At 43.4% G+C, this 13744-nt stretch overlaps 1 protein-coding gene across 3 annotated transcripts in view; it reads right to left on the reverse strand.

The window, feature by feature from the left end:
• The window catches only part of NTRK2 (neurotrophic receptor tyrosine kinase 2), a 212830-nt gene that overhangs the window by 77208 nt on the left and 121878 nt on the right, over positions 1-13744 (reverse strand). For 2 of the 3 annotated variants that reach the window (XM_075446956.1, XM_075446958.1), the window contains exon 12: positions 11863-12051. In XM_075446956.1, coding sequence (XP_075303071.1) covers positions 11863-12051 — 189 coding nt within the window. The remainder of the gene's footprint in view (positions 1-11862; positions 12052-13744) is intronic. The other variant, XM_075446957.1, reaches the window with a different exon arrangement.

Below are 13744 nucleotides of genomic sequence, written 5' to 3' on the forward strand. Positions count from 1 at the left end.
AAGCGATAATTGGTATGCCTACACCGTGCATTTTTTCTAAATGTAAACAATACCTCCATGCAATATGTTTTCCATTTAAACATTTAATTACCCCCAAAAGCTAGTGAGCAAATCTCTAGCCAGAGTTACTGCACAACTTTTCATCAACAGAACTTTAACAATTTCAGACCTCGTTACAGGGTCTTGACTTAGGTTATTTGACACTTTTTTCCCCTGCAGTGGTTTTATACTTCAATCACAGCGATTCCCCTGCAATCTGCAAATAATAGTCTTCAATTTTTATGGGCATCGATGGGCTAGAGATAAGACCAAGCGAGTGTTCACCTCACACCAGATCTGTATGCCTCATGACTTAGTCCACATACTGGCCTTTGAAGAGCGATAACCTGTTCCCTATGGAATGTCCTGCTCAACCACAGGCTGAGAAATTCATACCAACCCTCACAGCCTGGGACCTACTAAGCTCAAGGGCTGTCTGTCTCTCCTTGCACACCTCAGTCACAGTCCCACTAAGCAGAGGTCCTTTGGCATCCTTGGCGGAGAGAGTAGCTGGTACTGAAAGGTGCTCTCACTTCTGTCAAACAAACCCAAAGAAAACTAGCATAAGCGAAAGTGACAAAGGGAAGGCTCTAAGAGATGATCAGAAAGATATGTTTCAGGAGATTGGTTTTTATTTTTGTTAATTAACGACAGAATGTGTTCCTGCAATTGTCTACCTGTGCAATCATATTTTTTAAATGAGTCAAAAATGCTGAGCTCAGGTATTTTATTATACAGAATATATGTCTAAACTAAAATGCATATATTAATTAAACACCTTCCAGTGAGAAAAAAACAGCCTTACCATTTTTCCCCAAGTGCTGTTGTGGAAAATGAGAAGCCTGTTGAGAAGTTTAATTACCAAGTTAATGCTGAAAAAAATTATTTGAAGAATATTACAGAATATTTCAGAATATTACCATGTTACTTTCATCTCTGACAACCTTTCGAGTGGCTGTTAGGTTCCACTTGCTGCTGGCCTGCCCTATGCCCATCACACACGACAGCTAAGCCTGAGACAACGAGGACCTCCCCAGCAAAACCCTGTCGAAACCAAACTAAACTTGGACCTTATGAACCTTGGTGGTATGTTTGCTGGGAAAAGTTTGCCAGGACAGAATGATAACTACCCTGCACAGACCACAGAACAAAAAAAGTCTGGGAGATTTGCCACCCCAGAGCAGCTGATATGCGCTCCTGCTTGCAACGGGAGACAAGGCAGGGACGGGAGCATGAGCTTTCTGCATCCCAGGCACACGGATCCACCACCAGTGCGACGCAGTGAGGAAAGCACCTCTCTCACAGAATCTGACAGCCAGAGTACAAATCATGAGGAAAGCGAGGGACAGAGCAGGTGAACTCCTGCTGGGCGTGACAGCTGCCATGCAAGCCAATGCACCCTCATTCATACACCAGAAACACATAAATAGGAGGGGCATGCATATATTCAGTGGGCCGTGGACACTCCTGCAGCTCTGATGGCTGCAGGAATAACGTAACCCATTGCTATCCAGGGCCCCCCTGCACTTGGCAGATCTGCAGATTTCAAAGCCAACTGCATGGTCTCCTCCAGGACACAAACTGCTCAACTGCTTTCAAAAGTCACAGTCTCAAAGCACTGAGAGACCCAATTCCTCAGAGACAGCTGCTGGTGAGAGCTGTGAAGATGTTATACACAGCTGAAAAACAACATGGCTCGTACTGCAATTGCAATAAATACCACCCTGTCTTAACCAACGCTTATTGTGTACAACGGTATTCCTGATCACTTTCTCTCAGAATTCATCGTTGGTTGAGCTTGTGCTCAGGGCTAAGTGCATTTTACACACTCAGGTTTCTTACAACAATGCACTTGCTTGGCAATGAACTCCAGAAGATTATGAAATAATTTTGGCTACAGAGTTATTTGATTTACTTCTGACTTTCTCATACTTTAATATTTCTTAGACTTAAAATTTCTTATTTTATTCTTATTTATACTACTTGCTTCCCTGGGATCTGTATTTCTTATTTAGCCAAAACTCTCACTGACACAAAGGAATAAATTCAAGGCCCAATCCTGCTCCCATGCTTAGGCTCATGATAAGGAGGTTTTCACAATGGATTACTTTTTTTCCCATTCAGCTTAAATATAAGTACTACCCATTTAACCTCATCATGTTATTTTCCCATTATGCTTTTACATACACACGCGGGTTTCTGTATACAAAATCAGCATTCATAGAAGTCAGTTAGCAGCACAGAGTCTGAAAGGCATAATTTAACCATTACAATATGAACAGTGCAATTTGTCATTTATATATTACTGATTTAGCTACATATTTTGGTGCAAAAATACTGTATGTATTTCTGATACAGATGTATTGTCAAATGACAAACAATGTAGTGATGTCACTGAGATTACAACCACTAGAAAAGCACCATGTTGGGTTTTTTGATCTTGAATAATGCCCTAATTGCAAAGCATGCTTCCTCATGTGTTTAATTTCATTTCATCTTTCATGAAGTCCTTAGGTCTGCTCTTCATGTGAAGCCCATGGTTGGGCTTGATGTTGACAGTGCATTTCAGTGCTCTGTTGAAGCAGAACAGTGTGCTCATCTGAAGTTCACCTCACAAATTTACACAGGAAAGTGCATGCTCTACCTGAATTTTGACACTGGACACTTTCCTGAGAGTGCATGTTTCACACTGTCTTGCCTCGCACTCTGTCTCTGTAGCTGAAATGCATACTTTGGATCTTCATTGCTCAGATCGCATTACAACATCCACTATTTAGCCAGAAGAATGTTTCACCTGCTGTATTTCCAGGTGGTAAAACACTGGTGCTATTCATAAACTAAAGATCAGAGTCAAAGTTATTCTTTCTCGCTGTTGTATTTCCAGCATTCAGACTCTCAGAGCAAGTAGTTTACTGAATAAATCAGGTCACACAACAACATTCTGTGTGACGAAATGCAAATATTTTGCTGAAAGTGTGATTTCTTGCCTTTTTTTCTTAGATGCCAACGGATGTCCTGTGCAGACCAAGACTGCAACACAAGTAACTTGCAGGGGTAGAAGTGATTCTATAGGTTCACCTCTACACTAAATGCAGAAATACTCCTTTCTTTCCAATTCTGAATTTTTAAGGAGGTAGAAACCCATGCTTTTCAAGTCAAAGGCTTCTGCCTTCAGGAGAACTTCTTCCATCTGGTTGGAACACAAAAAAAAACCAGGCCTGCTGAGTCTCAGAATGAGCAGCAAGAGTTAAAAAAAATAATTTCTTATGAATTTATTTATTCCCTGTTACATTTTATTTGTTGGGCAAAGGAAATATGTGACGACATTACTGGGAAAAATATCTGAGACTCAGTATGCTATGGTCTGGGAGACAAATCTCTCATCCAGTTAATAAATGTCAAATCCAGCTAATGAAATACACCACAGATGTATATGGCTGACATTTCTGACATATGTATGACTTGATGAACAATTGCAAAAACACACATTTTACACGGTGACTGCAATCAGGGATTAAAACATTCAATCGAACTACAGAAGTATTTAGTCAAGATGATAAAATACACCTTCATATATCTTTATATCTTTATTCAGCCAATCTCACTCTTATACTTTTACCTAGCCAATGAAATGTCTCCAGAGTAAAGCACACAATGAGATGAGGACAAGCAGCAAATACAATAAGTATATCCCTCCTTGTAACCTCAACCTCATTCACGTTTGGCTTTCAGCATCTAAAGCTTTTTGGTTTTCAGCATCTGAAGATCCTGAAGTGGGTGCCCCGTTACACCTCACAGCCTCTGAATCTCGACTACCAATGAATGTCAAGACTGGCAAGTTAAGCTTGGACAGCGAGGGTTTTCCTCCCAGTCTGGATTTCACGAAGATTGATCAGTTTTGCTCCTCTGTGTTCTGGCTGTTGAGGTCACGGTGTCTTTTATATGAAAATGAGCCACTTGCAAATTTTCAGCTCTGCGAACTTTGGGAGTTGATGGAAAATCCCCAGGCTTAGAGCTTAGCTGGCTAAGAAACCACTACAGCAGCCCTTCTTTTGTGGCCACTCAGCTATAAAAGTCTTTCAAAAGAGAAGGAAATGCTGACAGAGTGTTTCTCTTGGGAGACCCTTCTTATGTGCATAGGACCAAGTCAGTCTATTTTTTTACCCTGTAACCTGTCTCAAAAGTTACCGCTGTTCCTCAAAACTGTAGGAGAGTGCAGGGCGACAGATACAACCTGGAACACGCTGTAATTTGTTACGTGGAAAATAACGTCAAGTGGAGATTATTGCAGGCAGCCTGCTCACTGTGCATCGCTGTTTTCTACAGGACACTGTGTGTGCAGGACAAGCAGCACAAGGAAATGAACAAATCTGCTGCTCTAGGGCAGAGGTCTGGCAGATCCCTGTGGCACAGAGGCTCTCTCTGCAAATTTTCGTTTTTGCCTGCAGCTTCTGTATCACCAGACCCTTACATCCCTGCTCTGCAGTGAGAGCCCACGCACCCAGCGAGGAAGCACATGTACTGGGGCCAGGGTCTGCTGTGGGGCTCCTGGGGCAAGTATGCCTGAGAAACACACACCAAGGGACCATATCTCCTCCTTCTGTTGAACCTAACCTGGAAAGGCAGACGACTGCTTCTTTTATCATATCAAATGACCAGTTTCTAGAGGGTTAGGGAGAAGGTTGTCAGCCTACTCTACAATGTAGAGAAACTGGTCTGCCTCACGGCATGTGAATGGTCAGAGCCACAGAAACAACTGGGTACCAAACTGCAAGTAGCTGCACCCTTCCACAAATGTCCTGGGAAAGGAAATGCAGCTCAGCAAGTCTTGGTATCTGGCTGCTCCCCTCTGCTCCCTGTGGCGCCATGCCAGGGCTGTCTCCCAGGCTGGCAGAGCAGGACCAGCTCTGCACCCTCACACACCGCTGCCACAGTCAAATGCTCCCAAATCATGAAACTGAATTAAAAAAGAATCACGATGTAACAAACAGAAGAAAAACAAATCTACATCTTTTTTCATTGTTCCTTGGCCCTCTGGGGTCTGGCTCAGATTCTCAAGTTTTTCTTCAGATTTTTTTCATTCTAAAATTACATCTGACATCATCACCAGACTCCAATACCTATGGCTTTAAAGAGAAAAATCCAGTACTGTGAGAGCCATGACAAAACAGTAAGAATAACACTCCTATTTCTTTTCTCCCTTAAAAGTCATTCAAGAAAGGTGGTGGACTGAAGCAGAGCATTTCTGCAATGTTCCTGCCTAACGGGAACAACCGAAGTCTAGGTATGCATATGTGAAACAGAAATCTATAGTTCAAGACCAAAGAAAGTCAGAAAAAGACTGAGATCACCTTTATATGGTGTAATAATCCCTAAAGCATAAATGAAAATCCTTAAGCATAAATCCAAAAGTTCAGTGCTCAAAATGGGGTAGAAGAGGGATGGCTCTCAAAATTTCTGCCTTTAAAGTTAGCATCACATATGTAATTAGCAGTTTTACTGTGGAACTAGAGCTATAGACTGTAAATTCATTTTTCAGATCAGCAAAATAAATCAAAATTAATTGGCAAAATTTATTTCTACTAGCTTGTAATCAGCTGCAGACTTTCCCTAACAGAGGCCAACTGGAAGTACAATAATTATCTAAACTGCACATTCACACTCCCGTACTTGAAGGCACACAATCCCAAACTGCAGAAATATAGATGAAATATTAAGACTATCTCATGAATACACCCAAAGCCACAACCCACACCACTTCATCTGAAACACAGTGGCTGTATGTACGACCAGCCACTGAAAACGTCTTGCCACTAAACCACCCACTGACTAATCAACAAGCCTGCCCAGTACGCTATTTTCCATCATTGATAATGTATTTAGAGATGAAATTGAGTGAGTTGCAAGTATGGATTAGCTGGGAAGTGCAAAGTGATGTCAGTGCGGCTGCTGTACATCCACCCTGGGGGGCCTGAAACCAGGAGCTGGCAACCTCTCCATGAGAGGGCAAAGCTCCAGCTGTGCTTTCAGTTGCACCCAAACCACCACACTGATTTCGTGGGGCGGGGGTGGGGATTACTAGGGTGAGACTCAGAGAACAATTTGATTCCCCAAATCCGCCCACAAGCAGCTTCTTATCCAAGTTTTGCCGTGAGACTCTCAACCTGGGCGCACTTCCACTGATGTTTTATGTAAGCCCTCTCCTCAGGTTTTGCTTTTCACACTGCCAACACAGCAATGTCACTTAGTGACTGCACTTCCACCATTAATTACAGAAATGTAACAGTAATGGGCTGATATACTCCAAGCCCTGGGCTGCAAGCTAAGTGATGAATGAAGACAGCCCATAGTCGTTCATGAGGAAAAGGGCTTTGTTTCTTCCATCCTGTTCCAACAGGTCTGGTAGGCTTGGCTGGCAACTTTAGCAACTACAATTTCTGTCCAGAGATTTAGAAGACTAATTTTTGAAATATCACGGTATTAACGAAAATATCAAGTAGCTAAAGGGCTGTGACAGATGATAAGATTAGTGAAGCTAACCATCTAGCAATAGTTATCATATATGCCCACAAGATATTAATTACATTGTCCACTTGATTTCAAAGGACAAAATCTTTGCAATTTGGTTTGCCACCCATGCAAAGTTTCTGCATCTGGTGACGTTACTTCACTGCAAAGTTACAGCACAATTTTCAACAGCAACAACTGAACACTGTTCGTAATTGCCAAGCAACAGGGTTGCAGGCTGATGCTAATAAAGCACAATCTGCTTTATAATGACTGAAGTGCAAAGAGCATTTCACCACGTCCAGGCTGTGGACTCTCTCTCACACACCTGAAATCAGAGTCGTCACTGTTAGCCAAGTACTGCCAAAGAGGAAATACCTTTTGATTTCACACAAAAAGGAACCAAGAAGTCTGGCATGTGTCTGAAACATGTCTGTCCACCAGAGACTGTAAACTTTCAAGGGGGAAATCTTCAACATATTGGAGTGGTGGATGAGCCCACCAGCCAGCAGGAACCCAGGGTACATGGCAGGGAAAGGAAAAGCCAGGAGTGCTGTGATAGGGTGTCAGACAGACAAGAGCTGAAGATGCATCAGTGGGCTGGCTGCAACGAAAATGGGTAGTTAAGCTTATGAGCAGCTGGAGTGGGAACTATCAGCCAATCCCAGTTGCAAGATGAAGAGTAACTTTCTACTATTATGTCAATTAAAGGTACTGATGAGCATTTGTGTTGAAACCTGGAACAGAAATTCAGCCATAGAACAGAATCATAGAATCATAGAATGGTGAGGGTTGGAAGGGACATCTTCCACTAGACCAGGTTACTCAGAGCTCCATCCAACCTGGCCTTGAACTATTCCTGGGAGGGGGCATCCACAGTTTCTCTGGGCAACCTGTTCCAGTGTTTCACCACCCTCATGGTGAAGAATTTCTTCCTTATATCTAATCTAAATCTAGCCTCTTTTAGTTTACAGCCATTCCACCTTGTCCTGTCACTACACACCCTTGTCAAAAGTCCCTCTCCATCCTTCCTGTAGGCCCCCTTTAGGTACTGGAAGGCTGCTATAAGGTTACCCCAGAGCCTTCTCTGCTCCAGGCTGAACAGCCCCAAATCCCTCAGCCTGTCCTCGCAGGAGAGGTACTCCAGCCCTCTGATCATCTTCATGGCCCTCCTCTGGACCCGTGCCAACACATCCATGTCCTTCTTATGTTGGGGTGGAGCTGGACGCAGTACTCCAGGTGGGGTCTCACGAGAGCGGAGTAAAAGGGCAGAATCACCTTGACCTGCTGGCCACGCTTCTCTTGATGCAGCCCAGGATACAGCTGGCTTTCTGGGCTGCAAGCGCACATTGCTGGCTCATGTTGAGCTTCTCACCCACCAGTACCCCCAAGTCCTTCTCCTCAGGGCTGCTCTCGAGCCACTCTCCATCCAGCCTGTACTTGTGTTTGGGATTATCCCGACCCACGTGCAGGACCTTGCACTTGGCCTTGTTGGACTTCATGCAGTTCACGCAGGCCCACCTCTCCAGCCTGTCAAGGTCCCGCTGAATGGCATCCCTTTCCTCCAACGTGTCAACCACACCACACAGCTTGGTGTCGTTGGCAAAGTTGCTGAGGGTGCACTCAGTCCCTCTGTCCACGTTGCTGACAAAGATATTGAACAGCACCAGCCCTAGTACTGACCCCTGAGACACACCACTCGTCACTGGTCTCCATCTGGACATCGAGCCATTGACTGTAATTCTTTGAGTGTGTCCATCGAGTCAGTTCCTTACCCATCGAGTGGTCCATCTGTCAAATCCATGTCCTTCCAATTTAGAGACAAGGACATCATGCGGGACAGTGTCAAATGCCTTGCACACGTCCAGTAGACGATGTCAGTTGTCCGCCCTTTGTGCACCAACACTGTAACCCCATCACAGAAGGATACGAAGCTGGTCAGGCACGATTTGCCCTTGGTGAAGCCATGTTGGCTGTCCCCAATCACCTCCTTGTTATCCATGTGCCTTAGCATGGTTTCGAGTAGGATCTGCTCCATCATCTTGCCAGGCAGAGAGGTGTGGCTGACTGGATTGATGAGTGGAACCCAACCCCTCAAGTGAATGGGTCTTTGGTCTTCATCAATTTCCTCTTCCCACCTTGAAATCTGTCTCTCAAGAGGAGGAAAGTGCTGTAACTTTTAGCCTGAGACTGACTCTTTAGAAGCCATCCCTCTTCGGGATTTAGTTATTCAGTAGCGAAAGCACCAATTTACTGATACAGTGATGGAATTTCAAACTAAATTGATTGCAATCAACAATTTTAATTTTCTTCTAAACACATGCACTTCTAATACTTTGGAATGGAGCTTGAGGGTTATCTGCAGACCAGTTAAAATACGGCTTAAATAGACAAGAAAAAAGAAACTCCACTTGCTACTTACAGCAGGTGTACCCACTCAACTTCTGTGAAAACTGCAGTATGATCTGCATACAGTTTCACCTAGCTCGAAGTCTCACCTCCTTCCACAGACCAACAAATGCTAAACACATCTTTTCCAGCATGACTGTCCATGATTGCTGTGTTTAATGCTAGCGGACAATGGAACTTAGACCAGATAGGAAATAAACATAAATGTTAATTTTCTTGCTGGAGATGAGAAACCAGATGACATCTGGCGCTGGCATTATTGTAAACAGGAAAAAGGTATGAGAGCTACTTAGCTTAGATAGAGGTTTATAAATACCAGATATACACATCAGGAGGAGGTTGGCAGGTTAAGCAAGGGCAAGTGCAGCTCTGTAATAATAAGCGAGCGAGAGAGACAGAAAGAGAGCATATATGAAATCGTGGGAAGACCATTTTTGTTTAACTACGCTCTTTTTTGGACAGATGCTCAGTGTGGTAGGAGAAATCTGCCTTGGTTTATACATTGTCACAGTTTACCTGATTCTCTTTGCTAAAGTAATAAAAACACAAAGACTGGGACCACCACGGCAATGTGGCAGCAGGCAGACCATCACCTCCACAAACCTCCCCAGAGCACCACAGCAAAGTCTTGAGCGGCATCCTGCAAGCATTTATGCACAAACTGAACTTCACGTACTGTGATTAATTTCCTTGACACTATGTGGGTTTTATTGCAGCACACAAAACCAAACACAGACTTACATATTTTTAGGATCAGGACCTACTTAGCACTAGTCAGCCGTGATTTAATGCATCTGTACTTAATGTGCAGCTTACTAAATGTGTGAGAATTCTGTGTTTTGGTACAGTTTGGGTTTTTCCCCAGAACAGTATGCATGTTGTTTCAACATTAATGCTGAAAGTTAAATACTCTGTAGTCACTAATGTTTATTTAAACAATTATAATGTTTTCTAATGCAGCTGGGAACGGAGGTACAGTAGCCTCATATTTGAAAGCAGGGCCTTTTATATAACATTAGAGAGCTCTAGTGGGCATGTTGCCCATTTCTGATTCCCCAGCAGTTTCTACTCTTCAAAGGAATTAATGTTCTAATCAGAATGCATCTGTATAACATATTCCTTGTGCTGATCAAGTATCAGCAATGCAGTGATTACTTTACACATACCACTGCATATTCTAGGCCAGATTACTCAGATATCCTCTGGCAGAAGAGACAACGGGGCATTTCTAATGATAAAATAGTGACACACAAAAAAGCTATGGTAAGAGCGAATATCAGGGATGTGCAATAAAAAGGCAGAAAAAGACCTTCTGTTGCATTGCAGGAACACCCTTCTGTGGATTGTGCTTAGAGCAACAATCTAGATGTAGACAAGCATTAATATTCACAAGATACTTAGGCAGTCCATCAGTCTTTGCAACCGTAGAAGTCATGCATGCACGTATCCATGCATGCCCTCGTGCACAGGTCATGAAAGATTCCTGTCATGGCATTTAAGCTTTGCAAAGTTGGAGGCAAAGGTTTGACCTTGGCAGTAAGCCCCTAGACTACAGTTTGTGCTATGAAGTGGTAGGATACAGATGGGATGTGACGTCCCTCAGTTGCAAGCCCAGTGCTCACTAGCTATACTGGGAATCTCTGGAGTGACTTTGCAGAGAAACAGTTCAGACTTACAGTGACGCTTCAGAAATGTAGGTACATTTATAGGAAAAAAAAAAAAAAAAGAGGAAAAAAGAGGCAGAAACAACCTTGTCTGAAACACTTAAAGACCTTAAAGTACTGATGAATAACAGTAAGCAGTACAATTACTATTACAGAATCACAGAATCACAGAATAGTAGGGGTTGGAAGGGACCTCTGTGGGTCATCTAGTCCAACCCCCCTGCCGAAGCAGGGTCACCTACAGCAGGCCGCACAGGACCCCGTCCAGGCGGGTCTTGAATATCTCCAGAGAAGGAGACTCCACAACCTCCCTGGGCAGCCTGTTCCAGTGCTCCGTCACCCTCAGAGGGAAGAAGTTCCTCCTCATGTTCAGACGGAACTTCCTGTGCCTCAGCTTGTGCCCATTGCCCCTTGTCCTGTCACTGGGCACCACTGAAAAGAGTTATTAATAACAACACCCTTTAGGAATTTTTTCAGTTATCTACTGCAATGCTAATCACTCGTTCAAAAATCAACATGTCCAATATGAACAGTCTAAAACTGCTACTAGGCTTGAAGAGTAGCAGTATCCCTAGTTAGGGATACTCTTTTTTAACTATTCATAGTTAATTATGTTTAACTCTTCATATTTTTTCACATTTCACCGGCTTCTGACTGAACATGAAAGAATTTGTATGTGACATTTACTGTCCATCATGCAACCCTCTGCTCTGCTCCTAAATATTCCAACATCCTTTCCGGCTGTAGAGCTTGAATTATACAATGGTATTAAAAGAACTGAAGTTTTAACCCTTATCATTCTTACAACTTTACAAATACTCAGATTTCAAAATTAGGTTATGTTCATTGCCAATACGATCAATTTAAAAGCAGTGTATATGTAAGAATACTGACTTCTACTTCTGACCCAGGATTGTTTTTCTCCCAAGAACACATTCAGTGCACAGGACCGGCCAAACACCACTGAAATCAATGGAAATGCTACCGGTGACTTTGATGGAATATGGACTGGGCATTGAGCGTAACACTGCTGACTTCACTGACTCATCACAAGAGCTGAATTTGGCTTTGACAGACGTAAAGCGGTTCATCCCATGTACCTTTATCAAATTGAATACATTTTAACCCCACCCTTCTGCTCCCAGGAATTTAGAGCATTTTGTTCCGCTAGCTCTGTTAAGGAGCCCCAGCACTTGCACAGGTAAAATGAATGATTGAAACACATACAGTTGTCCATACTTACAGGTGTCTGGCTTGAGCTGACTGTTGGTAATTCCAAAATACTGGGGATTTTCAATGACAGGAATCTTCGTCATTCCAATTATGACTGCGTCAGGACCCCCTTCAGAAGAGGATGGAGTGTTACTGCCATTTGAGATGTGGTGGAGGGGACTGGCTGAATCGTCGTCATTGCTGATAACTGAAGAAGGACCTAGAGTTAGAAACAAAGACTTCCCTGTAACTCAGCACATGGTTCCCCACCCTCAGACAATTCCTTTTTTTTTTTTTGACCAGTTTGTCCTCCATCCCCATGGTCGACAGCTCTCTTTGTGTGCCTTGTTGACCTTACCTCAGAAATTTTATATGTCTGGGTGTAGATGGAGAACACTAGGTTTTTTCTAGTAGGAGCTGGAATGTGAAGCAAATTTTTGTACTGGTAGATCACCTAGACTAAATAAGTCAGGGTCCAGCATAGTCTGTCAGTGCGAAAGATCTCCAAATTTGCTGAACTACTTCTGTCATTCTCAGAAATAAGCTATGAAATATACTTATTAACTTTTTTACCTTATGCCCTACTTGGATCACAGCAATAATTGCCACAAATCTGGGGAATGCCTGCCCTCCATCTGAGGCGGCATTATAACAAGACAAAAGGCACAGAGGAGATGGGCTCATCCTGGTGAGGGAAGCTGGTAATATCTGAAAGACAACACAGTTGAGAGCCAAAATCCAGTGGACAATTTGAACAGTCAATAGAAGGTGTGGAGCAGACGCTGAGAAGAGGTGGGAAAGACACATCCCACCCCGCTGCAAAATGTGGGTCAGTGCACAGGGTCTCGTCCAGCCCAGGGGAACAGCCCACTGGCTTCCTCATCCTCATCTACACCTGAGTCTACTCACCTTCCAGAAAGACGTTTATTTTGATCAGTAATTCTGTGACAGGGTTTTTTTTTTTGTTTTCACTCTGTGCTTTATATTTTTAATGGATGTGACACAGAGATAAAACCTTGTAAATGGTTAAAAGAAATCCTGCTTAGCACAGTGTCCCACTTTTGTGAACTCCATGGGCCTTTGATCTAACAGCGAGATCAGCACAGGTAACATCTGAACGCTTAACCATCTAGCCCTACCACTTAAATTTCACATTACAACTTCCAGTTTACATCCAGTATTCAAAGAAAATCAGAATCACCATTCAGCAGCAACAACATTTTGCCTACTCTGCCCACTGAAGAGCCAGCAAAGATCACACATGTCGCATTTTACTTCATTCTCCACCCATGTTAACCAGGAGTTTCAGGGTGGCATTCACATCTTCTAATTGTAACAATCAGGAGATGATGCTAGAAACAGATAGAGAACTTTGCCCTCTGGTAGTGCCTAACCTGGAACAGCATCCTCAGACGACACCTGTGTTTAGCCCGTGGGCAGCAGTGACAGGTGGGGCCAATGCTAGACCGAAGAAGGGGCAGCAGAGAGGACTTTTGTTTACTCCAAGTGGCCAGTCACCTCATCGCAAAATGCTGGAGCCCCAGACTGAGTTTTAGGTTAGACAGAAGGAACAGTGCAGAGGCAAGACAGAGCTGAGTAACCTGCCACATAAATGGCATCTGTGTCTGCAGGAGAGACATGGGTATACAGACAGAGAGAGAAGGGGAACCAGCAGCAGGTCCTGTAGACACAACACTGAGGATGTGAGAGAAGATGGGCAGGATCCACCATAGCACACGCACAATTAAAGAACAAGATGAAAACTAGGACAGTTGCAGGCATAGCAGCTAAGAAAGGGCAGCTTTAAAGAAACGAAACCCTTACTCTTTTGTGGCTCACTGAATCGTTAACAAAAACATTTATCATTACATGGCACGGCTCACAGCAATAAAGCTTAAATAATTTGGCATGTG

This window comes from Opisthocomus hoazin, chromosome Z (assembly GCF_030867145.1).
Source record: "Opisthocomus hoazin isolate bOpiHoa1 chromosome Z, bOpiHoa1.hap1, whole genome shotgun sequence".
NCBI classification, from domain to species: Eukaryota; Metazoa; Chordata; class Aves; order Opisthocomiformes; family Opisthocomidae; genus Opisthocomus; species Opisthocomus hoazin.